The 27,087-nt window shown below is 43.4% G+C and overlaps 1 protein-coding gene across 1 annotated transcript in view; it reads left to right on the top strand.

Moving 5' to 3' along the window:
• Positions 1-23,183, top strand: part of LOC126997787 (ammonium transporter Rh type B-like) — a 44,080-nt gene extending 20,897 nt beyond the window's left edge. Inside the window, exons 3-9 of the mRNA XM_050859004.1 lie at positions 180-346; positions 2,806-2,937; positions 14,475-14,622; positions 18,339-18,495; positions 19,256-19,389; positions 19,652-19,824; positions 21,499-23,183. Of these exons, the coding sequence (XP_050714961.1) occupies positions 180-346; positions 2,806-2,937; positions 14,475-14,622; positions 18,339-18,495; positions 19,256-19,389; positions 19,652-19,824; positions 21,499-21,695 (1,108 nt within the window). The 3' untranslated portion in view covers positions 21,696-23,183. The remainder of the gene's footprint in view (positions 1-179; positions 347-2,805; positions 2,938-14,474; positions 14,623-18,338; positions 18,496-19,255; positions 19,390-19,651; positions 19,825-21,498) is intronic.
• The last annotated feature ends 3,904 nt before the right edge of the window (positions 23,184-27,087 follow it).

Here is a 27,087-nt window from a genome sequence, read left to right as displayed (position 1 = left end):
GCATCATAACCTATTTTTCTCCTCCTCCGTCTTTCCCACTCTGCGTCTCCTCCTCCTCCCTATAATCTGTTGAATGATGATATTTCTTCACCCGTCCGTCTTTCTTATTGCTCCTTGCCGCCTCCTTTATTTAGTCAGCTGAGTCATAACGTTAATTCACCCTCGTTTTCCTCCTCTAGTCTGCTGAACGGTAACTTTGCGGCCGCGGCGATGCTGATCTCGGTGGGGGCTGTGCTGGGCAGAACCTCCCCGACTCAGCTGCTCTTCCTGACGCTAATGGAGGTGCCTGTGTACACCCTCAACGCTCATATCTGCCTCAGTGTGCTGGGCATCGTGGATCACGGCGGTGAGAAAACAAAGCTTACTCAAGTCTTTTTTTCCTATGATGGCGCCACACGTGGCCAGTCGGTGAACCGTCAAAGCAATATTTTCCATAGAATTCAAGTTCTTTACTAGAGTGCGTCTGAGGCTGCCTTCAGGATACAAGGCTTTGGTACCGCCACCGCTCCAAGCCAACGACTGCACACACTTTACTCCTACCTGATTTCCTGACTGTACTATTTGACATGGAGAAAAACTGAAATCGGGTTAAATTGGAGTGAAGTGTGTGCAATCATCGTCTTGGAGCAATGACGGCACCATGGCCGTGTATCCCGGAGACAGCCTCAGACGCACTCTAGTCTATAACTTCAACTCTATGGAAAGGACAGCTTTGAGCTGAGTTGCCACATGTAGCGCTGCCTGTATAGCCAATAAGGTCCATTTACTATAGTCGGTTCCACGAGAGCTGGCGGTCCTAAACCTTCAGGGGTGGACTCGCGGACTTGGTATCATTGCTTGGGTGATGGTACTGATTAAAAGAGGTAGCAGAGAGCGAGAGGTCGTAGGCTATGTCACGGCAGGTTATATCTAGTAAACAACAGCCAATGAGCGGCGCAGAGACCGTTATCCAAGCAATGATGAGAAGTCCGTTGCTCCACCCCTGAAGGATTAGGCCCGCCAGCTCTAATGAAACCGACTATCGGCAATTATTCGAAAATCCGACGTTTCGCAATTTTCATTAACATATTTCTCGTGTAAAATATGATGTCTAATAGAGAATCTGCCTTCTTTTGGGGAGAAGTTAATAAGTTTTTCAGTTATGAATCTATGTATTTGGCCAATGCCGACTCTCTTACTTAAATCGATTGGTAAAAACTTAGTCAGTTCTACTAAATAGATGACAAAACGATGAATTAGTGACATTGCATATTAAAAATTAGTAAACTGACCTCTTAACTATACCCACTAAATTAGCAGTTGAGATTGAGCGGCTGTGATGATTCGGCTCCTTGCTGCTCGGTTCGGATTCGTTCGAGTTTGCAGCAACAAAACAATGAACATACGAATATCCCAGAGCACGCCAGCCCTCCATGGGCGAGCGGCCGGGTGGCCCTTCTGCAGCGGTGAGGTTGACCTGTTTGGTTATCCTTGCTTTGGGCTCCCCCGCTGCGGTTAAGATGACTGCTCGGTTGCTTGCCCGTGTCCTGCTACGGGCTGCTACTGGGCGCCTGCCCGGGGGCCCGTGTCTCCGTCGCTGCTCACCGGCTGATACCCGTGGCGTTCCTACCACCGCCCCAAGTTTTACATTGCTCGCCCCCCCTTACAGGGCCGCCTTTGTGCAAAGGCCCTGCCCCCTTATTAAAGGAGTAAATCTTAAAGAAGAAGAAGAAGAATAGCATATTTCATATATTTATTTTATTTAAACCCGATAATAATTTTTCCATAAGCTAATGCAAGTCAACGAGGGCTGAAAGTTCTCTGAGTCTGTTTCTGAGGTAAAATTTCAAGATTATAAGAGGCAGCGGTTCCCAAACTGTGGCGCGCGCCTCTGGGGGTGGGTGCGAAATTGTGGGTGCGAAACAAAAAATCTGTAATGGGAGATTTTATATTTGTCTCGTTAAACTTTCAGACAAATGTTAGCGGAGTCGACTGTTCCTTAGGTTTGACACTTACTACATTGTCGCTCAAAGCACATACATACGCGTGAGCCGCGCTTGCGTGCATTTAAGATTAAGGTCCGATCCACAAAGCGCTACAATACCGGCTGGCTGATGCAACTCCATATGTAAGATTAAGTGAGGGTCGGGGGAACCGCAGGACTTTTAGTGTCTCAGATTTACATAAAAAATATCATTAGTGTTTTCCAACCCAAAAACAGGAAGAAAATCAAATATGGAAACCTATCCATTACAGTGAAATAATATTAGCAGCGCAGAGGCTTGTTTCAGTGCCCTTTGCCACAACATGCCTGTGCGAGGTTGGTTCTTCTGCACTCACAGCAGTGAAGACTAGGCATCGCCAAAGGATGGATACTAAGAAAGATCTGAGAATTAAAATTTCTTAAACTGGTCCCAACTTCGCTGACCTTCCTGCTGCATTGCAGGCCCATCTATCCCACTAACTTACACTAGGTATGCACTAAAATATTATCAGTATTATAATCTTTTCTTGGCATAACTTATAATTTGGCATTATCTCATATTCATAAGATATGAAACAATCATATATCATCTGAAATGAGTGATATCATTCACTTAAAATCAGCAAACATGTAAGATGTATACACGTTGTGAAAATATGATGCATGCAGTTGTCGATAAATTGTAATAAAAGTGGTGGTGGTCACACCTGGCACGTGGCCTGAAAAGTTTGGGAACCGCTGGTGCAGTATAAAGGAAGCAGGAACGGTGGCTTTCTAGATATTAGCCGTCACTTGGACTTTACAAATTATAATTATTATGCTGTTAGAGTGTTTCTTTGCAGGCTCCATTGTCATCCATGTCTTCGGCGCCTTCTTCGGGCTGGGATTTTCCAAGTGTGTTTGCCGCAAGGCGCTGGAGCCTCAACACCCGCAGGCGTCGTCCAGCTCCACCTCAGACACCTTCGCAATGATAGGTCAACTAACACGACTTGTTTTCTTACTGTTCCTTATTGCATTCACCAAAGTTGCCATCTTCATGAAAACGACATTTGTGAATAGGTCGAGCCCTTCAATGCAACTTGACTGATGGAGAAGTGAATTGTCATATATTAGCCATTACATCTGGATCAATGCGGCGTGACTGGATGGGCCTGTGTTTGTATAGAGGGTGCACCAGGTTGCCATACATATGCATATAAAAGTTAAGTTCCTAGGCTATAGTATCACCATCCATTAATTTTATCCAGCATCGTACACTTCTCCTTTTGTTTGTCTGTTTTTTTTATATGCCTCAGAGCGAGATAACACGATTACTATTAAGAGGGGCGTTCAAAAAGCTTTGGCAACTTAAGCCCCAAATACACTGTCGAATTTTGTTTCACGAATGTGCGCGAATATGCAAGTCATCCTGTATCGTGGACAAGTTCGGCATCTTTCTTGCCTGTTCTTGGCCATTCGGGGACATGTCTACGTCCGCTGCGCGACTTTTGACAGTTGGTCACGACCGCCACGAAAGTTTCATCTTGCATGAAAAATTCGCGGCCGTTCGCCGAATGTGCACGAATGCTAAATGGACGCCGAATTGTCGCCGAAATGTCGCCGACAAGTCCCAGACAATTCGGCGTCCAATTCGTGATGTTCGGCGAATTGTCGCCGAATTTTGACCGTTGAAATTTTAATTTTGTTGGCGAATTTGTCGCCGACTAGTCGGGGACATGTCGCCGAATGGCCAAGATTATTCGGGGACATGTCCCCGAATATTCGGCAAACATTCGGCGAATTAATCAAGACACGGCAATCGGGTCCTGGTGGGACACGGGGGTCTGTCTATCTACACTATCCATCTGTCTGTCTGTCTATCTATCTATCTATCCATCTATCTATCTCTATCTATCTATCTATCTATCTATCTATCTATCTATCTATATATATATATATATATATATATATATATATATATATATATATATATATATATATATATATATATATATATATATATATATATATATATATATATATATATATATATGGAATAAAATAATAATATAATAAATAGTAAACAAGAAAATATGAAAAACAAGAAGAATCATGAATTTATAAAATAGGTATGAAACTAACATTTTCATTTATTTGATAATTTATTTATTATTCATTACTTTATTTATTTCTTAATATCATTATTCAGCCATTATTTAACCTTTGTTTCATTTTTCAGTTATTTAAATTCATTTTTTCTCTCAGTTAATGGTTTGTATATTAATATTACGTAAAGATTAGTTCATTCTAAAATATTTATAGGAGGGCAAAACAAAAACATGTTACATTTATACATTTTATTACACATACTATCATACATATTACCACATATTATCACATACAGTATTTACTCGCCCACGACAAGTTGCAAGAGACGAGGTGGGCTCTTCAGCTGCCGGTGAAGAAGTGTGTTGCACCCCGGGTTCCCGTGCTTTTATATGTCATATGGGCATCAGATGATCAGCTGTCAGAAATCTTAGCACTGTCGGGAAATTGTCCCCAACATGTCGCCGACACTTCGGGGACCTACGAAGATAATTCGGAGACTTGTCGCCAATGATTCCGCGACTAAAAAGCCGTTAAAATTTCAGATTTTTAACTCGGCGACATGGACGCCGAATAGTCGGCGACATGTCTCCGAATTGTCCCCGAATTGTCTTGAGCATTCGCCGACATGTCGCCGAATGGTCACAAACTGCAAGAATCTTGGTCATATCGGCGAACCGGTCGCCGAATTTTTTCACGAACTGATTCGGCGACAAGTTCATGGCCAAATTTCGGAAGTGTGTTTGGGGCTTTAGTCTCAAAAAACACCCAGCCTCTTTCGAACGGGGCGGGCGATGATTGTGACAGTGTGGCGCGCCATCTAATGGAAGAAAATGGAAGTCGGCCAACTCGTGTCAACTGCTCTCTTAAGCCCCAAATACACTGCCGAATTCTGGCTCACGAATGTGCGCGAATATGCAAGTCATCCTGTGTCGCGAACAAGTTCGGCATCTTTCTTGCCTGTTCTTGGCCGTTCGGGGACATGTCTGCGTCCACCACGCGACTTTTGACAGTTGGTCACGACCGCCACGAAAGTTTCATGTTGCATGAAAAATTCGCGGCCGTTCGCCGAATGTACACGAATGCAAAATGGACGCCGAATTGTCGCCGACATGTCGCAGACAATTCGGCGTCCGATGGGCGGTGTTCGGCGAATTGTCGCCGAATTTTGACCGTTGAAATTTAAATTTTATTGGCAGATTTGTCGCCGACATGTCGCCGACATGTCGCCGACTATTCGGGAACATGTCGCCGAATGGCCAAGACTATTCGGAGACATGTCCCCGAATATTCGGCGAATTAATCACGATACGGCAAACGGGTCGCGGTGGGAGGTGTACACGGAGGTCTGTCTATCTATCTATCTATCTACCCATCTATCTATTTATGTATTATCTATCTATCTATCTATCTATCTATCTATCTATCTATCTATCTATCTATCTATCTATATATATATATATATATATATATATATATATATATATATATATATATATATATATATACGGAATAAAATAATACTATAATAATAAATAGTAAACCAGAAAATATGAAAAACAAGAAGAATCTGAATATATAAAATAGGTATGGAACTAACATTTTCATTTATTTCATAATTAGTTTACTATTTATTACTTTATTTATTTCTTAATATCATTATTCTGCCATTATTTAACCTTTGTTTCATTTTCAGTTATTTAGATTTATTTCTTCTTTCAGTTACTGGTTTGTTTACTGATATTACGTAAATATTAATTCATTCTAAAATATTTGTAAGAGAGCAAAACAATAACAAGTCACATTTATACATTTTATTACACATACTATCATACATATTACCACACATATTACCACACATGGTATTTACTCGCCCACAATTCTGTCCTGCCAGGCCACTGCTCCCCGGGTGTTGTAGTAGTCCATGAGGTAGGCGCGGATTCCCGAGCTTTTATATGCCACATGGGCATCAGATGATCAGCTGTCAGAAATCATGGCACTGTCGGAGAATTGTCCCCGACATGTCGCCGACACTTCGGGGACATGCGAAGACAATTCGGAGACTTGTCGCCAGTTATTCCGCGACAGAAAAAACGTTAAAATTTCAGATTTTGAGCTCGGCGACATGGACGCCGAATAGTCGGCGACATGTCTCCGAACTGTCCCTGAATTGTCTTGAGCATTCGCCGACATGTCGCCGAATGGTCACGAACTGTAAGAATCTTGGTCATGTCGGCGAACCGGTTGCCGAATTTTTTCACGAACTGATTCGGCGTCAAGTTCGTGGCTAAAATTCAGCAGTGTATTTGGGGCTTTAAGCTCCAAATACACTGCCGAATTTTGTTTCACGAATGTGTGCGAATATGCAAGTCATCCTGTATCGTGGACAAGATCGGCATCTTTCTTGCCTGTTCTTGGCCGTTCGGGGACATGTCTGCGTCCACCGCGAGACTTTTGACAGTTGGTCACGACCGCCACGAAAGTTTCATGTTGCATGAAAAATTCGCGGCCGTTCGCCGAATGTGCACGAATGCAAAATGGACGCCGAATTGTCGCCGAAATGTCGCCGACATGTCCCAGACAATTCGGCGTCCAATTCGCGGTGTTCGGCGAATTGTCGCCGAATTTTGACCGTTGAAATTTTAATTTTGTTGGCGAATTTGTCGCCGACTATTCGGGGACATGTCGCCGAATGGCCAAGACTATTCGGGGACATGTCCCCGAATATTCGGCGAACATTCGGCGAATTAATCACAAAACGGAATTCGGGTCGCTGTGGGACACGGGGGTATATCTATCTATCTATCTATCTATCTATCTATCTATCTATCTATCTATCTATATATCTCTCTATATATATATATATATATATATATATATATATATATATATATATATATATATATATATATATATATATTTATAGATAGATAGATAGATAGATAGAATAAAATAATATAATAATAAATAGTAAACAAGACAATATGAAGACAAGAAGAATCATGAATTTATAAAATAAGTATGAAACTAACATTTTCAGTTATTTCATAATATATTTATTATTTATTACTTTATTTATTTTTTAATATCATTATTCTGCCATTATTTAACCTTTGTTTTATATTTTAGTTATTTAAAATTATTTCTTTTTTCAGGTACTGGTTTGTTTATTAATATTACGTAAAGATTCATCCATTCTAAAATATTTGTAGGAGGGCAAAACAAAAACAAGTCACATTCATATATTTTATTACACATACTGTCATACATATTACCACATATTATCACACACGGTATTTACTCGCCCACAATTCTGTCCTGCCAGGCCACTGCTCCCCGGGTGTTGTAGTAGTCCATGAGGTAGGCGCGGATATTCTTGGGGTCTACCATAGCTCTTGGGTTCCGCAGAGGGTCGAGTGGGACGATTTGATCGCCCTCTCGCCATTCCCCAGGAACAAGTTGCGAGAGACGAGGTTTTTAATTTTGTTGGCGAATTTGTCGCCGACTATTCGGGGACATGTCGCCGAATGGCCAAGACTATGCGGGTACATGTCCCCGAATATACGGCGAACATTCGGCGAATTAATCACGATACGGCAATCGGGTCGCGGTGGGAATTGTACACGGGGATCTATCTATCTATCTATCCATCTATCTATCTATCTACCTATCTCTATCTATCTGTCTATATCTATCTATCTATCTATCTATCTATCTATCTATCTATCTATCTATATCTATATATATATATATATATATATATATATATATATATATATATATATATATATATATCTATATATATATATATATATATATATGGAATAAAATAATATAATAATAAATAGTAAACAAGAAATTATGAAAAGCAAGAAGAATCATTAATTTAATAAATAAGTATGAAACTAACATTTTCATTTATTTCATAATTTTTTTACTACTTATTACTATTTATTTCTTAATATCATTATTCTGCCATTATTTAAGCTTTGTTTTATTTTTTAGTTATTTAAATTTATTTCTTCTTTCAGTTACTGGTCTGTTTATTAATATAGTATTAATATATTAATATAGTAGGAGGGCAAAACAAAAACAAGTCACATTCATACGTGGCCGTGGCGGTGGCCGAACTGGTAGCGTACTATTTACTCACCGCGTGTGATGGATGCTTGCGTACTGGCCCCACTCTTCTCACCGTGGGAGGTTCGAATCCCCACGCTACCACCTCGGATTTTTCGGTCACCGCCGAGTGGCTTAAAACTACCCACATGCTGTCCTGAACACTACCCATCAACCCGGACTCTAGAGGAAGCCGTCCAAGCGAATCAAGAACGAGCTCCGGGGGGGCAGCATGAGCCAATGGAAGATGGCGCCACTATAAAAAACACTCGCCTGCGCCAGAACGGGCTGGGCCGACCATCAGGCCCCACCTGGAAGAAGCCTTGGGCCGACCATCAGGCCCCACCGGGAAGATGCCTACCGGCGTAATAGGCAGCAACGTAAAAAAAAAAAATAATAATAATAATAATAATAATAATAATATCATACATATTACCACACATATTATCACACACGGTATTTACTCGCCCACAATTCTGTCCTGCCAGGCCACTGCTCCCCGGGTGTTGTAGTAGTCCATGAGGTAGGCGCGGATATTCTTGGGGTCTACCATAGCTCTTGGGTTCCGCAGAGGGTCGAGTGGGACGATTTGATCGCCCTCTCGCCATTCCCCTGGAACAAGTTGCGAGAGACGAGGTGGGCTCTTCAGCTGCCGGTGAAGAAGTGTGTTGCACCCCGGATTCCCGTGCTTTTATATGCCACATGGGCATCAGATGATCAGCTGTCAGAAATCTTGGCACTGTCGGAGAATTGTCCCCGACATGTCGCCGACACTTCGGGGACATATGAAGACAATTCGGAGACTTGTTGCCAATTATTCCGCAACAAAAAAACGTTAAAATTTCAGATTTTGAACTCGGCGACATGGACGCCGAATAGTCGGCGACATGTCTCCGAATTGTCCCCGAATTGTCTTGAGCATTCGCCGACATGTCGCCGAATGGTCACGAACTGTAAGAATCTTGGTCATGTCGGCGAACCGGTCGCCGAATTTTTTCACGAACTGATTCGGCGACAAGTTCGTGGCCAAAATTCGGCAGTGTATTTGGGGCTTTAGAGCGGTGCCACGAAGCTGCAGATACACTCTCCTACGCTCTGCCTGAAAATGGCCTCAACGCACAGAACTGACTGGAGATGCTATGTTTTCATGAGGACGAAGCTCGGCGAGGATGCAAGGCAGATTCAAGCTGACCTGAACAAAGTTCTAGGTAGGGAGTGCCCTTCATATCGCACAGTAGCAAGTAAGGAGGGTATCGTCTTTTAAGAATGGGAGAGAATCATTTGAAGATGACCCACGATCTGGACGTTCTTCAATGTCACGGACCGAGGAAAACATTGCTGCTGTCAGACGAACGATCCACGAAAATCGACACAACAATTGCTCTTATTTAGTGACGAGCTTGGACTCTCTGTTGGCAGTATCCATACGATCATTCATGAAGATCTAAAGATGAGGAAGGTTTGTTTTCGATGGGTGCCGCATCTCCCGTCAGACGACGAGAAAAAAAAGAGAAGAGTTCAGTTTGCTTCAACAATTCTCTCTGAATCTGGTCTTGAAGGTCAAAACCGCATCACAGACGTGGTGGCTGGCGATGAAAAGTGATTTTACTTCTTTCAAGTGCCACACAAGAGGCAAAACATGGTTTGGCTTGGAGAGGAAGAAGCCCAACTCACTGTTGTCAAGGGAGGATTTCGTTCACGAAAGCAAATGTTCTTTTTTTTTACAACAAAGGAGACGGCTCAAGGGCAACAAAGAGAGTCTAGAAAATAAAAGAACGCTACTCACCGATCCCACAACAGACAAATGTAAAGAGTGGCCAGAAGAGAGGTCAATTTCGGATGGAGAGGTGTCGTGATACACTCCTCTTGAAAGAGGTCAAGTCATAGGCAGGAGGAAATGCAGATGAAGGAAGGCTGTTCCAGAGTTTACCAGTGTAAGGAATAAAATAGTGAAGATGCTGGTTAACTCTTGCATAACGGGTTTGGACAGTATAGGCATGAACTAGAGTAGAAAATCGAGTGCAGCGGGGCCGCATGGAGGGGGGGAGGCATGCAGTTAGCAAATTCAGAAGAGCAGTCAGCGTGGAAATATCGATAGAAGATAGAAAGAGAAGCAACATGGAGGCGGAATTTAAGAGTTAGAAGACTATCAGTAAGAGGAGGAGAGCTGATGAGACGAAGAGCCTTAGACTCCACTCTGTCCAAGAGAGCTGTGTGAGTGGAGCTCCCCCACACGTGAGATGCATACTCCCTAAGAGGGCAGACAAGGCCCCTGTATACGGATAGCAACTGTGTGGGAGAGAAGAACTGGCGGAGACGATACAGAACGCCCAACCTCGAGGAAGCTGATTTAGTGAGAAGTGAGATATGAAGTTTCCAGTTGAGATTTTGGGTTAAGGATAGACCGAGGATGTTTAGTGTAGAAGAAGGTGACAGCTGAGTGTTGTTAAAGAATAGGGGATAGGCGTTTGGAAGATTGTGTCGAGTTGATAGGAGGAGAAATTGGGTTTTTGAGGCATTGAAGGACACAAGGTTCCTTTTACCCCAATCGGAAATGATAGCAATGTCTGAGGTTAAGCGTTCTGCAGCCTCCAGTCTGGAGTCTTGTAATTCCTGTTGACAGGGTCTTCTGTTGAAAGAAGTTGAATAATGCAGAGTGGAGTCATCAGCATATGAGTGGACAGGACAGTTTGTTATGGAAAGAAGATCATTGATGAATAACACGAAGTGAGTGGGTGATAGGACAGAGCCCTGTGGAACACCACTGTTGATTGGTTTAGGGGAAGAACAGTGACCGTCTACCACGACAGAGATTGAACGGCCGGAAAGGAAACTGGAGATAAAGGAACAAAGAGAAGGATAGAAACCGTAAGAGGGCAGTTAAGAATACAGAGAGTTGTGCCAGACTCTATCGAAAGCTTTCGATATGTCTAGCGCGACTGAGAAAGTTTCACCGAAACGGCTAAGAGAGGATGACCAAGAGTCAGTTAAGAGAGTAAAAAGATCGCCAGTTGAACGGTTCCTTGCGGAGCCCATACTGGCAATCAGATAGAAGGTCAGAAGTAGAAAGATGCTTTTGAATCTTCCGGTTAAGGATTGATTCAAAAGCTTTAGATAGACAGGAAAGTAAAGCTATAGGGCGGTAGTTTGTGGGATTGGAACGGTCACCCTTCTTAGGCACAGGCTGTGTGAAGGCGTACTTCCAGCAGGAAGGAAAGGTAGATGTTGATAGGCAGAGACGAAAGAGTTTGACCAGGCAGGGTGTCAGCACGGAGGCACAGTTTTTGAGGACAATATGAGGCACTCTATCAGGTTCATAAGCCTTCTGAGAGTTCTTCAGTTCAACCGGCCCTGTATTCGTTGTTACTGTGCCCAAAAGTCAGAACGTTAATGCAACTTACTATACAGAAATAGCTCTCACGTCAGTAATGAAAAATCTAGAAAAAAACGAAGCCCACACGCCTTGCCTCTGGAAAGGTCCACCTCCACCACGGCAACGTATCCACTCACACTGCTGTCAAAACTCGCCAGTTTGTGGAGGAGAGCAAGTTGCAACTTGTTGACCATCCACCTTAAAGTGTGACTTTTGGGTATTCCCCAAGTTGTCAGAAAAACTAGCTGGAATCAATTTTCGTAAGGAAGAGGACCTTGCCAGAAAGATAAATGCAGATCTGAAGAGTATACCTGTTTGTGAGTACTCAGAGTGGTTTGTCAAGTGGATGACACGGCTCCAGAAGTGTGCAAACCTTGGAGGAGAGTTATGTTGAAGGAATGTGAGGCTCAATAAATGTGTATCTCTTTTAATTTTGCTTTTGGTGCCCTGTTGCCAAAACATTTTGAACGCCCTCGATTATCATTATCATTACTATCAGTAGTAGCAATAGTATTTCGCTTTGCAAAATCTACATAGATTTACATAGATGTTCAGATCACACAGGCCCTATGGTTTAGACTAGGCGGCTAGTCCTAAACCCAAGAAAATAACACCAACCTGCCTCCTGACCCTCCAGTGCACATCTGCTTTAGCGAATATTGAAGTGGAGGAAGTGGGGGCCGAGTTTGTTTTTTAAATCATACAGTCGTGTTGCACTGAGCCACTGGAAATGGGAGCTTACAGTATCATTGAGAAAGTGTTTCGTGTAGTCTTAGTATATTAGTTTCACTTAGTATATTAGTTAATTTCATTTATCATTATATCTCAATTTTGACGCGCCTTCGATTATGAACCGTTGGGATACAGAAAGCAACTGGTCGTTTACGTTTTATAAAACACTTTCTGCGAAGCTTTAAGCAAGATTGTAATGGATATAAATAGTTCAGTCTTTGTTCAATGACAATTTCTGAAGCGGAGTCTATGATTTTCAGAAATTTAAAGAGCATTAATTAAGGAAGTTATCTACTAAATTGATATTTTCTTCTTTTATTTAGTTCTACTTTTACGCCTTGCTTTCAAATACTTTTAACGCAGCTCCTGGGTCAATAATCGACCCAGTTCACTCGTTTTGTAATTTTCCTTTTACCTGCTCTTTTTCATATGTTTAATTAAGTGCAGTGCCTAAGCAAGTCAGCGAAAGATTTTCCAAACTCCGTGTGCGTAGGGGGCAGCACTGTGCGACCCGGCCCCTCGGCATGAAGGAGACGGAATAACATCCCTCATTTGCTTCTCTAAAAGGCTTGTGAGACAAAGTAATTCAAATAATTTCGTATGAAAATACAGTTGAGAAAAAAACATTGTTCATCTATTTCTTGCAAAATGAATATAATGTACGGAAAACCTGGCATATCCAATTTTTTTTTTTTTTTTTTACATTTCTGCCGAAGGCGCTGGTAGGCTTTCTTGGTGGGGCCTGATGGTCGGCCCCATCCCGTCGTGGCTCTGGCAAGTGTTTACAGTGTCGCCATCTTGCTTGGCTCATGTTGCCCCCTGGAGTTCATCTTTGATTCTCTCTTCAGAGAGATAATCTAGAGTCTGAGTTGATAGGTGATCTTCAGGCCAGCAGGTGAAGGGTCTTAGGTCACTCGGCAGTGAATGAAAAATCCCAGCTTGTGGCGGCGGACGGGACGCAAACCCACGTCCTCCTGGACGCGACGCCGCCACGCTCGGTGTACCCTGGCCACGCTAACCACCCAGGCACCGACTCCCGCTTTTCGCCACCCCTTCATCAGGCTAATGGAAAGTTGAGTGAAATCACCCTTCCAGCGATATGGGATCTATACTAATTAGTTAACTGAGCACATTTTTTTTTTAATGCGACAGCTTCATTTTTGGCGAAAATAAAATTATAATAAAATTTGCCACGTATTGCTCGAACACCATCCGTCACGCGAGAATAATCCATGTATATTCCACTAAGAACACTTGCTGTAAGGCAAACACAGGTAATATCGATGTATATTCCACTAAGAACACTTGCTGTAAGGCAAACACAGGTAATCCATGTATATTCCACTAAGAACACTTGCTGTAAGGCAAACACAGGTAATATCGATGTATATTCCATTAAGAACACTTGCTGCAAGACAAACACAGATAATATCGATGTATATTCCACTAAGAACACTTGCTGCAAGACAAACACAGATAATATCGATGTATATTCCACTAAGAACACTTGCTGCAAGACAAACACAGGTAATATCGATGTATGTTCCACTAAGAACACTTGCTGCAAGACAAACACAGATAATATCGATGTATATTCCACTAAGAACACTTGCTGCAAGACAAACACAGGTAATATCGATGTATATTCCACTAAGAACACTTGCTGCAAGACAAACACAGTTACAGCAAGTCACATCCCTACATGAGTCCTTATTGAGGAAATATCTGTTGGCCTTATAACACGTGGGCGCCCCTCGTCAGTCTTCCGGATGAGGCAGACATCATTGGCTGCTCCCGCCCGGCGGGTGGTATTCTGAAGTGTTGCGTGTCATTCTCTTTAATACATTGGCTTGGATATCACTGAAAAGAGATTTACTCTCCTGTACATCAACTTGAAAAAAAAGTGATGAGAAGCAGCTGTAATTGCCAGATTTTCCTTACAATAGTTTCTTTTCGCCAAAAAAAAAGCAAGGTGATTAATGCTTTCCTCTCTGCTACATTTTGATACAAAATTATTATGTCAATCATATTTAATTGCACCTTTATTTATCGGATATCCTGAACGCATCATCTTCATTCACTGTCTACATATTTATCTTTCATTTATACCTGTCCTCGTTGTTTTCTTATATTTGGAACAGTATCGATAGCCATTCATTGACCCATTTCAACAATTTCTGCGTCTTTCTCTGGTGAGTACAGGATCGCTGTTCCTGTGGCTGTACTGGCCCTCCTTCAACGCGGTGTTGGTGGAGGGAGCGGCGGCGAGGAGCAGGGCTGTCCTCAACACTTACCTGGCTCTGATGGGCTCAACCTTCTGCACGTTCATCGTCTCCTCGTGGACACACATGTGAGATCAGCGAAGGGTCGGTGTGGTGTGGGAGAGGGCGTGTGATGATGGTGTGAGTGAGGACCACAACACGCGGTGCTAACATCTCTTGGGTACAGTCAGGCTGCTTTTTGAACCTGACCCTGGCAACGCACGATGTTAGGACTTTAGAACGTGCCTGCCTGTGCTACGAAAAACTGAAAGACATGAGTGTGACCGCTTGGGTCTCAGGGAGGTTAGGAGAACTGGTGTGACATATATAGTAATGGCTGATGGATATATTTACGTTAAAAAAAGTAGAAAGGAAGAACCGTGGAATTGGATTAATTCACAAGAATCTATCGAAGAACGCAGAAGCATTCAACGAGAGAGTAGCAGGAGTTGTTATAAAGCCGAACAAAAGATACAAACTTGGAATAATTTAAGCTTATGCACCAAAAATCAGAAAAAAGAAACGCGAATATGAGATGAAAATATCACTCGATGCTAAGAAAAATCCCAGGTTATTTTTCAGTTACATAAGAAACAAAAAAACTGTTAAAAATAATACCGGCCCACTACTATTAAGTGGCAATACGATTAGTGATGATAAAGGCATGGCGTCAGTCCTAAATTCAACCTTTAGTAGTGTATTTATAAAAGAAAACATGACATCGATTCCAGCCCCGAAGAAAATTTTTCAAGGCCCTGAAGAACATAAGCTTGCATTGACCGAAATTGATATCAGCGAAGTGTGTGCGTACCTGCAGAAAATAGATCCAAGTAAATCCCCGGGCCCCGACAATTTATCTCCTCGCGTGTTGAGAGAATGTAGTCAACAGCTAGAATTACCCATAACATTAATATTCAACAAGTCATTAGCACAGGCCAGTGTGCCTCTCGAGTGGAAAAAGGCCAATATTACCCCGATCTTTAAAAAAGGAGATAAAAAAACAAGCCAGTAATTATCGTCCCATCAGCCTTACGTCTATCCTAATTAAACTATTCGAAAAAATAATCAGGGATAAAATGATCACTTTCCTTGAAACAAATGATTTGATAACTGATAGTCAACATGGATTTTGTAGTAATCGGTCTTGCCTTACCAACCTATTAAGCTTTTTCAACGATGTTTATACATGTTGGGACGCCCGAAGCCCATATGACGTAATTTACTTAGATTTTCAGAAAGCGTTTGATAAAGTTCCTCACGTTAGACTTATTTCTAAACTGCGTTCCCACAGTATTAACGACCATCTATGTGCGTGGATTCATGACTGGCTCACCGACAGAGAACAACGTGTGGTTCTTAATGGTGAAGCATCGGATTGGCAACCCGTCACCAGTGGTGTGCCCCAAGGTTCGGTCCTGGGGCCAACACTATTCATAATTTACGTGAACGACTTAGAAACTGATATCCTATCAAAAGTAGCCAAATTCGCCGACGACACCAAATTAGGAGGTACGGCAATGAACAGTCAAAGTTGCGAGAATATTCAATCAGACTTAATAAGACTTGCCGACTGGAGCGAAAAATGGCAAATGAGTTTTGACGTAGATAAATGTAAAGTAATGCACATAGGTGAAAAAAATCATAACTTTAAATATCAGATTCAAGGACATGAGCTCAGCGAAGTAAAACAAGAAAAAGATTTTGGTGTCATTATCAATAACACTCTTAAAATGAGTGATCAATGTTCTGCAGCGAGTAAAAAGGCCAATATGATGTTAGGATTAATCTCAAGAAACTTTGATTATAAATCGCCCGAACTTATGAAGAGATTATATTTAACATTTCTAAGACCACACCTAGAATACGCCGTTCAGTTCTGGTCACCGAACTATATCAAAGATCAAGTTTTGCTAGAAAAGATACAGCGACGAGCAACCAAACAAATTCCAGCGCTCCGAAACTTGCCATATGACGAGCGTTTAAAGCGTTTAGACATGTTTTCCCTAAAAAAGCGAAGGATAAGAGGGGACTTAATTGAAGTGTTCAAAATCCTTAATGGATTCGACAACATTAACCCAGATAGTATATTTCAGAGAAACACCAACACAATAACACGCAGCAACGGTATGAAGTTATAGGGAAACCGATGTAACACATTGGTGCGCAGAAGTTTTTTCAATAATAGAGTCGTCGATCACTGGAATAGACTCCCACCATCAGCAGTTAGCGCACAGAGTATCAATAGCTTCAAGTCTTCATTGGATAAGTACTTAAGGGATATAAGATTATACTGACCCTTCTTCGCATGTTTTCAGACAGATTGCAGCAAGACCTCAACCTAAATCCATATTATTCTCCCCCACAACCTAGATTGCAAGTAGAGTAAGTTAACAGTAGAGTAAAGCAACAGTTAATGTCCGCATGACAGGTGGAGTGAGGTGTGGATGCAGTAAGGTGACAGGGGACTGGTGCGTGCATAGTACCGCCGGTAAAACGAGGATCAAGCCTCCACCTGTGCCCCTGAAACTACACCTCACCCATCGTGAGTATTAGGGGGAATTCTGGGGCTGCCCTGTGTAGGCCACTCGGCCTCTTCCAGTCTCCCTGTGTTTCTATGTTCTTATGTAATGAAATCATTTTCCCCCACAGCTTAGGTTACCAGTAGTGTAAGTTAAGGGTAGTAATTTCCTCTTATTTCTCTCTTTACTTTAAAATTTCCATGTCCCTTTCTTCCTTAAAGGTACATGGTGTTCTCTTCTAACTATTTTCTGCCGGCACGTTGCCGGAGGGAGAGGTGGGTGGGGGGGAGCCTTCATCTATTCTGTCCTGTCCGTAGATTACTAGTAGATTACTAGTAGTGGCGGTAGTAAACAGGCACCCTCGCCATAGACCGATAGGTCTTCTAGTGTCTGTTCTTCCTATGTGTTCCTATGTATTCCTATGTAAAAATAGCTTACTGTGACACTTAAGTACAACAGTTTTATGAGGACCTGGATGTAGTAAAAAAAAAAAAGGAAAATAAAACTCAGTTATATATTAATAGTCGTGACAGACATCAACGCCAAAGTATGGACCAAAAAATGTTGGTGAAACTACATCTGGCCCTTTCGGAACACGTCCACGGAACGGGAGACATCCGGTTGTTGAATTTGCGGAGATAAACAGGCGATGAACACATTGCTCAGGGAAAGAGCAAACAGGAAGTGGATCATAAAGAGCCCTAATGGAAAGGCGAAGAAAAAAAATTGACTTATTCGTACTGGGACTCCTAACATAGTGAAGGATTCAACACTAACAAATATGCTCCAATCCAGGCACCGCCGAGAAGCAACATGTAGAGTACTCTGAACCCTAACAATCAATCAATAAGGGCATGCGTAGAGGGGTGGGGTGGGGTCCGTCACTTTGCCCACCCTATACGGCACCATAATCTGGGGTTCCTCCGGGCAAATCTCTATGCATGTGTGTGTAATTCACCACGGCCTGATCACGTGTTGGACTCGTAATCCCCAGCAGGAACCCTCCTGACATGAGCAAGTGCTCTTTATCGTCGATCTCTGGGTACTGCCAAGACCTTACACACCACACACCCCATCCCCCATGCTCAAGGGGGAACAATAACCACTCCTAGTCAACGGAAAGAATCCAGCCTGAGCGGGCTAGAGCCGCCTCCCTGTCAGGCCGTGAAGCCTAACAGCGCAACGCTCTAACCAGTTGCGCCACGATGTGTGTGTGTGTGTGTGTGTGTGCGTGTGTGTGGTGATGACTAATGAGTGTCTGGTGCCTCCCTTGGTCTCTGTTCCAGGAAAAATAAGTGGGCGATGACACACGTACAGAACGCCACACTTGCCGGGGGTGTCGGTGCAGGCGCCGTGGCTGGGCTCATCCTGTACCCCTGGGGTGCCCTCCTGCTGGGCTGCTTCGCGGGGGTGCTCTCCACCCTCGGCTACACTTACCTGCAGGTGGGTCCTCAACGCTCAGGGTGGGTGCACGTGGGCGGCAAGGGTTTACTATGTTCATCCACCCCCGGCCTGGGGTCCGTGATCTTCAAAGCATCCATTGTCACTAAGTGTGCCATGATAGGCGCCATCATCACACGTTATGGTTCGTGTCTTGGCGCCGAGCGGCTGCCGTGGACGTCTGAGGCAGGCCACGGGTTTAGGAGGATGGCTGTCGATCTGCACAAGTGGATACGATGATGACGTCATACACTTTACCTCGCCTAACCTTTTATATGCTCTCCATCACTACATGAAGCCAACCGATATTGTTGTGACCATTACAATATGCCTGACCATCATGATGTTCATTCATTCATTCATAATGCTCCGCAAAGAGTAAATCAATCACTCACTTAAAAAGTTATATTGAACAAGCATCGCTTATAATACGTTTATTTATTCATCTAAGGCCAGCAGGGTATTTGTGGTCATCCCAATGTTCAAGTTGCAAAGAAAGATTAATATATAAATATTATAAACTCATATTTACTGTGTCCATATGCCGCAGATTAGCACGCGGGGTTTTACAAAACATATTAGGAAATTTATCTTCTGTACCCTCAGAAACTTCTGCAAATATAAGTTAGAGTTCCCAGAACACCTCTCAAGCATTTCACTAGGTCATAATTATCTTCTGGGCTGAATGAATGCATTGCAAAGATAGTTTTCACCGTGACACTGAGGTAACAAACCCAACTCCGCGTGGCGTGGCCTTCACCAGGGACTGCTGGAGGCCAAGCTTGGCCTGCAGGACACGTGCGGCGTCCTGCACCTGCACGGCCTGCCGGGGGTCTTCTCGGCGCTGGTGTCCATCGGCTCGGCGCTCTTTGCCTCGCACACCACCTTCGGCGACGAGTGAGTGCTTATGCTTTGCGTGCTGACGTCCAAAATTTACCTCGTTCACTGCAGACCGGCTTTGATTTTTCAGTGATCATCAATAGTTAAAAACAAATGAGTATCTTCCATCACTGGAGTCCTCACAAGTTCGACTATTCTTATTGTATGTGACTTCTAACTTTGTGAAACGCCGCCACGCACACAGACTCTGATGAATACAAAAAACTTTCTTACCGGCCAATTCCTTGACCCCCCTCTCCTCCTCTTTCCCCCGATGCAGACTGTTTCACCTGTACCCGCTCCTGGCCCCGCCCAACGCATCCCTCATCCTGGAAATGAACGTCGTGGCGCCTGGGCCAGGGGAGGGCCGCTCGGCCGTCCACCAAGCCTTCTTCCAGTTGCTGGCCACGGGCATCACCCTCCTGCTGGCCCTGGTGAGCGGCGCCTGTGCCGGTGAGTTGAAAACGTCTCTACAATTTCCGACTTTTACTTTAATGAGGGACAATTATGCCTAGTAATTAACTACACATTCTTCAATTTACTGTGACCAATCGGCTGCTCTTTTTTTTACGGTAAAGGAAGCAGACCGATGGGCATGGCTGCGCCCGTATTACAAATATTAACAGTTATCAGGTGGAATGTGACAGCTCGTGCAGCCGTGGCATTATCACCACCCGCCAGGGGGTGTGCAAGGCCAGCACGCGCGCGCTGCCTTCCCACGCTGAACAACTCTTGAAAAGTCGTTCAGTTTTTGCCACGAGATTTGTGAGAATCGGTTTGGTCTTTTCCAAGGTGTGTCACTTACTGACCTAACCTAAGGAACAGGATCGACTTTCAGACAATTTGGGATCAAGAACTAGGGAGATAACAGACCACAAATCATGCACTCCCAATCCTTTTTTTTTTTTTTTTTTTACGTCTACGCCTATAGGCTTGCTTGAGGGGCCTGGATGGTAGTCGGCCCCAGCCCGTAGTCTGCCAAGTCATGTCTTACCACAGGCACTAAGCTACCCATTTCATCACTGTCACTATGTTAGAGACATATCAAAAAATATTTATAAAAAAAGCGCCTCGATATTAATGCTAAATCACGCCTAGCTGAAACGAATATACATGTTTCAGTTCGAGAGGAAACTGAGCAGCAATATGGAAAGCTTCACTATTAACAGCGAGAAACCCGTGGCTGGCCCGGATAAGGAACTGTGGTGTTTGCCGTGGTTGTAAGGAAGCTTGGGTTTTGTTCCCTCGAATGGAGATCTTTTACCACTATAGAGAGACGACCAGATAAATCATTTATAGTTGTCGCACTTATCCTCGCCTGCGTTGTGTCAGGTGCACCATGCGGCACAGGAGACGTTGTTTGCCTGATTTACTGAAGCCATACCTTTATATAAACATGGAGCCTCATGAATTACAATAGACCGCATCGGATATACAAAACGCAGCGCCACGGCCGGCCACTCGGAGAACTGTCCAGGAGGTATTTGCCCCAGTGAATTTGGGTTCTTTTTCTGGTTTGGGATTCCCGACTGCGAGTTACTTAGAATACTTAAAATTACTTGGAATCAATTAGAATACTTAGAATACTTGTAATTAGTTAAAATCAAAAGTCCAAACACGGTACTTGCAGGTCGGGAAAGATATATTCTATCCGTTGCTTGTAGGTGTTAAGGTTTGCGTCTGTTTGTGGTATGCAAGACCAATGAGCCTATTTCATCTTTCTCGACCTCTTTTCTAAGATTAGTGTACTCGTGGACTCCATGTACTCTGCTGCGGCAAATGCTCTCAAAACATCCTTCCATGATTTTCTGTCTGCCTCGACTCCTCTAATTTCTGGGTTGTCACTGCAACATTGCTTGTCCATCTGTTGTTAATGCTACGTTAGATATGACCCGCCCAAGTCAGATTGTTATTTAATTGTATTTCAAAATATCTTAAATATTCTCCTGTACGGTATTCAGTGGTTCTTGCTTCCTCTCACTAAATGTTAAACCCAGCATGTTCTCTCCATTTCTCTCTGTGCCCTTCTCGAAATATTTTTAGTCGCCAAGTTTCTGAACCATACGTTAGATGTCAATACAGTACAATTCAATTTGGAGGTAACATGAACACCACGCACATTCACAGGATTGCTGGTGACCTTCCCGGTCTGCCAGCCCCTGACGCCGCCCCAGCAGTACAGCGACGCCCTCTGGTGGGACGAGGCGGAGGAAGACGAGCCAAAAACCCCGACCATGGACGTGGACTTTCCAAAGCTGTTCAACGTCCAGGTTCGACATGGGGACACAGGACGAGGGGAAAGTCACATCAGGAATGGAATGTGAGCCACTCACGGCGGTGCTGAGTTGGAAGGGTCGCGGGGCAGTTCAGTTCAGCTCCGATAATAAGGAATGTGCCTCCTTAAAAAAAAAAGCTCCCAATGATATTTTAATATTATTATCAATTTAGTTTGTGTATAGCGCACACTGGTACTTTATGACTTTATATCCTTTTGCCACAGTATTTGAGGTTCTCTTTTTCCTCTCTTCGTTTTCAGTAAGTAGACAGACACTGCTGGTGAACGAGGATGTTGAAAAATAGTAATTTTGTGTTTGTTTCTTCTTTATTGCCGGGTGTGTGGTAGGTCTAGTGGTGCTGGTACAATCTCTGAAGTTGTCTGTTCACAGCCTATGGTGACTGGGTGTGCACGGCCGAAGGTTGCCTGATACCAAACGTCAACATGTTATTATTTTATTGGTATCGCCGGGCCAGTAGTTGATCACCTTGGGTGCTAGAACCCCAGCGATGGCGAAACAGATTGCAATGGATGCTGTGAATGGGCATCAGTTAATACAGTGCACTGAGGCAGGACTGTTAGTGTCTTGGAAGAATTACTTTTTGGGCATAAACTAACGGTATTACCAATTTTCTGATGAATTTTACCCTTATCGTTACAAATTTAACAAAATACATCATCAAGCAACAACTGTCTTTGAGGTGCTAAAGGTAATGCAGTTTTCAAAACCAAACTATATGGTGTTACGAGCAAACCAAGCCTGCCTCCAGGGGTGCCAGACTGTGAATGATAATTATTATACTTGAACAAGCATGGGCATCAAGCTCAGAAGAGATCAAATGCTGTCTGATGGTGTCTGTTGCTGAATATCATTTTGAATTCAGCAGAGGCAAAAATTGATTTTGTAGAAATCGTCCGCCACGGACATGAGTAAAGTTTGGATTATCCGCTGCAGCTGCTGTAACGTCGGCGCTCAGATCTGCCACCTGAGTCCCTGGTGCGCCGGGACACAGGGCCAGTGTGACACGTTGCCTTCCCAAGGTTTCCACAGCAACCCTTTTATCAACCAGCCCAAAAGGGAGGATGAAGAGCTGGGTGCCGACCGCCCCGACCAGGATAAATTAAGGTCCTGCGGCTTCATAGCCGGGCCCAGCCACCACTCGCAGTTAGCTGCCATTCTCCCTCCAGTGAGCGTGTTGGTATGTTGTAAATCTCCCTCGAACCAGGGGCAGTAATGTTTTGTTTAGCTATTTAAAAAAATAATAAACGGAGGAGAATGCATTATTCTCGCTGTTTTATTGCTTTTACAGTAATTTTAACAATTTGGAAATTTTGAAAAACGGCATATCAATTTTAGTATAAAACAATGTTAAGGCCACTGGGGCCTCCCCGGCCCCCTGTCACCCGCGCAGTGTGGGCTGCCCATACAACCGTTTTGTACACAACCGCTGATGTGCATTCAGGCTAACACCAGGACCTCTGGGAATGGAGAGGAATCATCTTATTATCATTGATATCCGTACAGACTCATTAATGATATCACAGTTACCTGTATTGAATTGGTACTTTTTATCTATTAATTATATTATAATTATAGGGTAGGCGGTGGCGTAGGTGGTAGCGTACTGGGCCCACATTCACCGCGTGATGGACGACGCGGGTTCGAATCCCCACGCTACCATTCGGATTTTTCAGTCACCGCCGAGTGGCTTAAAACTACCCACATGCTGTCCTGAAGACCACCCATCAACCCGGACTCTAGAGGAAGCCGTCCAAGCGAATCAAGAACGAGTTCCGGGGGGCAGCATGAGCCAACGCAAGATGGCGCCACTATAAACACTCGCCTGCGCCAGAACGGGCTGGGCCGACCATCAGGCCCCACCTGGAAGAAGCCTTGGGCCGACCATCAGGCCCCACCTGGAAGAAGCCTTGGGCCGACCATCAGGCCCCACCGGGAAGATGCCTACCGGCGCAATAGGCAATCAATGTAAAAAAAAAAAAAATAATAATAATTAATTTATTTATCTATTTTACATTCTGCCTGTGGCGCTGATAGACTTTTTTGGATAGTCAACCCCAGTCCGTTATGGGGCAGGCACCATCTTGCTTGGCTCATGCTGCCCCTCGCCCCCCGAGATCATTCTTCATCCTCTTTAGAGAGATAATCTTGAGTGCGTGTTAATAGGTGGCATGCAGGACAGCATGTGGGTAGTTTTATCAAGCCACTCGGCGATGCTAGAAGATTATCAGCTTGTAGCGGCGGGCGGGCCGCGACCCCGTGTCCCGCGCCCCCACGCATGCACATGCAGCGAAACCCCAATAATCTGTGTTGAGGCACCACACGAGCAATGCACAGCCAGGCGAGTGTTGGACAAGTCCATATTTTTCGTCTGGCATACCCTTTCAGTGAACATTGGATTGTGTATATCATCATTACAGGATTTTACTTGAGAAATATTTAGTTTTCAGTCAGTTTCGACTACTTCTGTTTCGGAGGAATGCAACGCTGTGCACTAGTAGCAATGCTGTGTAGTAGTGGTAATCAAACCAGTATGTTGCTGCTGGGACAAAGGTTCATCACACGAGTTCAATATAAAGACAAGAAGTAGCACGAGACTTTTGTCCGGCTTGTAGGGACCTGCAGTGCTAAGTATAAAGGTTTGAGGTATGCAATTTTTCAGTTTAGTCTAAAAGAGACAATGGTGCATGTTCTGGGGAAGGGGGGAAGGTAAAGTTTCACGAGTCTCAAGATATAAGTTGCAAGATACATGAGGCAAATGTGGATCTGGATATCCTTATTTTTCATTTAAAACGATGTAGCTGATGAGGAAAAGGTGTATTGGTAGTAGGGGGAAGTGGCCCGCCCGATATAAACGCTACTGTCTCGGGTCAGTCTCTGTATGCACACTCATTGAGGCAAAGCTGATAATGTTATGGTCCAGTGATCTCAGCGGAGCGCGTGGCTGTGTACGAGGTAGGTAAACATCTACCGAAACGGGCGTAAGCCACTCTGTGAGATGTATAAGTAAGACGACGAGTTGTTATATAAGCCTATCAAAAACCCTCCCGTGTCCTCACTTTCCGTTTTCCTACCGTCTCAATTAACGACAGAGATCAGAGAAACTGTAATATCACAATGAAAAGAATCGAAATGTACGCCATTAAGTGCCCGGGATAAAACCAGGGCCTTCAGAAAAGTCAGGGCAGCAAATCAACTGAGCTTCTAAAGTGATGAAGCAAAAGGTTGCCGTGCCAGAGGCCACTTCTGCGGCACCCAGCCTGGCACCCAGCCCCTCACTGAGGACATGGAAAAGTGACCCCGCCAACACTTGTGGTAGCGTGGCAGAGCTTTTAATTAGGCTATAATGGCACGCACGCTGTTATCATACATTACAAACTGCAATAACGCTGATAAAATCTCGAAATGTACACCAGTGAGTGCCGGGAATCAAACTCCGGCCATCAGAATTTAAGTCAGGGCAGCAAAGCAGCTGAGCCACCGATGAGCCAAAAGGTCACCGAGCCAGAGGCCAGAGTGCCGCGGGGGCGGCCTCTGGCCAGGGCTGGAGTATTCGTATTCGGTATTCTTATTCGAATACATTCGAATACCGCATTTGGGTGTATTCGTATTCGTATTCGAATAATTACTGATAGAAATCAAAGTATTTTTATTCGTATTCGAATACAAAGGAAAAATATTCGTATTCTGCAAATAATCTGACGAATGCTTCAAAATTTATTATCAAAAATACCAGCCGCTGTTCCTTACATCTCCAGCCTCCTGGGCGGACGTGTAATGGTCGTATATAGTAATGGTTCATGAGCTCATTTTACTGTTGCATAACTTTAGAACAGTGTTGTACTCATTTACGTCAAGAAGGAATTTTTCAATGATAAGCATTCATCAATGTACTCGTGAATACCCTCAAGAAGTATTCGTATTTGTATTCCAGCCAAATCATTTTAATGTATTCGAATTTGCATTCGTATTCGTTGGAATTTTAAGTATTCGCATTCGTATTCAAATACACAACTCTTGTATTCACTCCATCCCTGCCTCTGGCACGATGACCTTTCAGCTCATCAGTGGCTCAGTGCACCATGCCGGTGTTCAAAAGTTTGTCTTGTGTCAGGTGTGAGAAAGGCAGAGTCCACTGTACAGCTGTATTGAGGCTTGTCGGATGCCAGGTGTGTGGCAAGTTGACCACACCGGAAACTTATGCTTAAGTTCCGCAGAGTTCAGCAGGTTTGTGAGTGGAAGGGGAATCATTTTACCCATAGTCGCACGACAACAACAAAACTATGAAAGTGAAAACAGCTTTTACATCTCTAAACAGATTCTGGCACTTCACAGAACGGCTCAAACTATATCTACTAAAGACGAAGATCCTTCCTATAGTGGATTACTCATCCACCCCGACACACATGGCTTCCCACACTAAGATGTTACAACCACAGAGGCTGCAGAACAAAGCGCTGAGATTTGCCACGGGACAGAAATATCGATACACGGAAAACACGGAAGCTCAACACCACCGACTCGGAGTTCAACTTGTCAGCACAAGGCTACGGGAGGCCGCCGGCAAGATATGGGAGAAACTCGACCAGCAAGACGACGTGAACTACACCCACGTCAAGGAGCTTGACGGCAGCACGAACTTGGTCCACCCCTGGTTTCCGCGCAGCTTGAAATCACTACGAGAACAACCGCCCACACATCACTTCACGAAAGTGACACCATAGCTTAGCTTAGCTTTACAAACAACCAAATCAAACACCCACACACCCAGCACGCCGGGGGTATACAAATAAGGTGCCCGATAAACAATAAACTTCACCAGAACAACTAACGAACCTTCACCATATAACTGTACACTCCTGCTGTCTTTCCTTCTCCCCCACCTGTACCTTCGCCACTAATCACTTCCTCTTCTTACTATACCTTTGATTAAAAAAAAAAATTATAAAAAAAAAGTCTGGGCGCTGGGCCGCGATCACCACCAACACCCGCCGAGCTTGGAACTCAAATGACGGAACTTTGATTATGTCTGGAGCCTGACTCTGTGTGTGTGTGTGTGTGTGTGTGTGTGTGTGTGTGTTATCACAATTACCTATATGTAGTAACATCATTATCATGATTATCATTATTGTTATTATATCTATTATTATCATAATTATTATTATAATTATTATTGTTATCAATATTATTATTATCATGATCATCATCATCATCATCATCATTATCATCATCATCATCATATTACTGTTATATATTAGTTTCATTAACATTATTATTATTATTATTATTATTATTATTATTATTATTATTATTATTATTATTATTATTATTATTATTATTATTATTATTATTATTATTATTATTATTATTATTATTATTATTATTATTATTATTATTATTATTATCATCATCATAATTATTA

This window comes from Eriocheir sinensis, chromosome 13 (genome assembly GCF_024679095.1).
Source record: "Eriocheir sinensis breed Jianghai 21 chromosome 13, ASM2467909v1, whole genome shotgun sequence".
In the NCBI taxonomy this organism is placed as follows: Eukaryota; Metazoa; Arthropoda; class Malacostraca; order Decapoda; family Varunidae; genus Eriocheir; species Eriocheir sinensis.
Note: the sequence above shows the minus strand (reverse complement) of the source record. Positions and strands in the feature narration are given on the sequence as shown.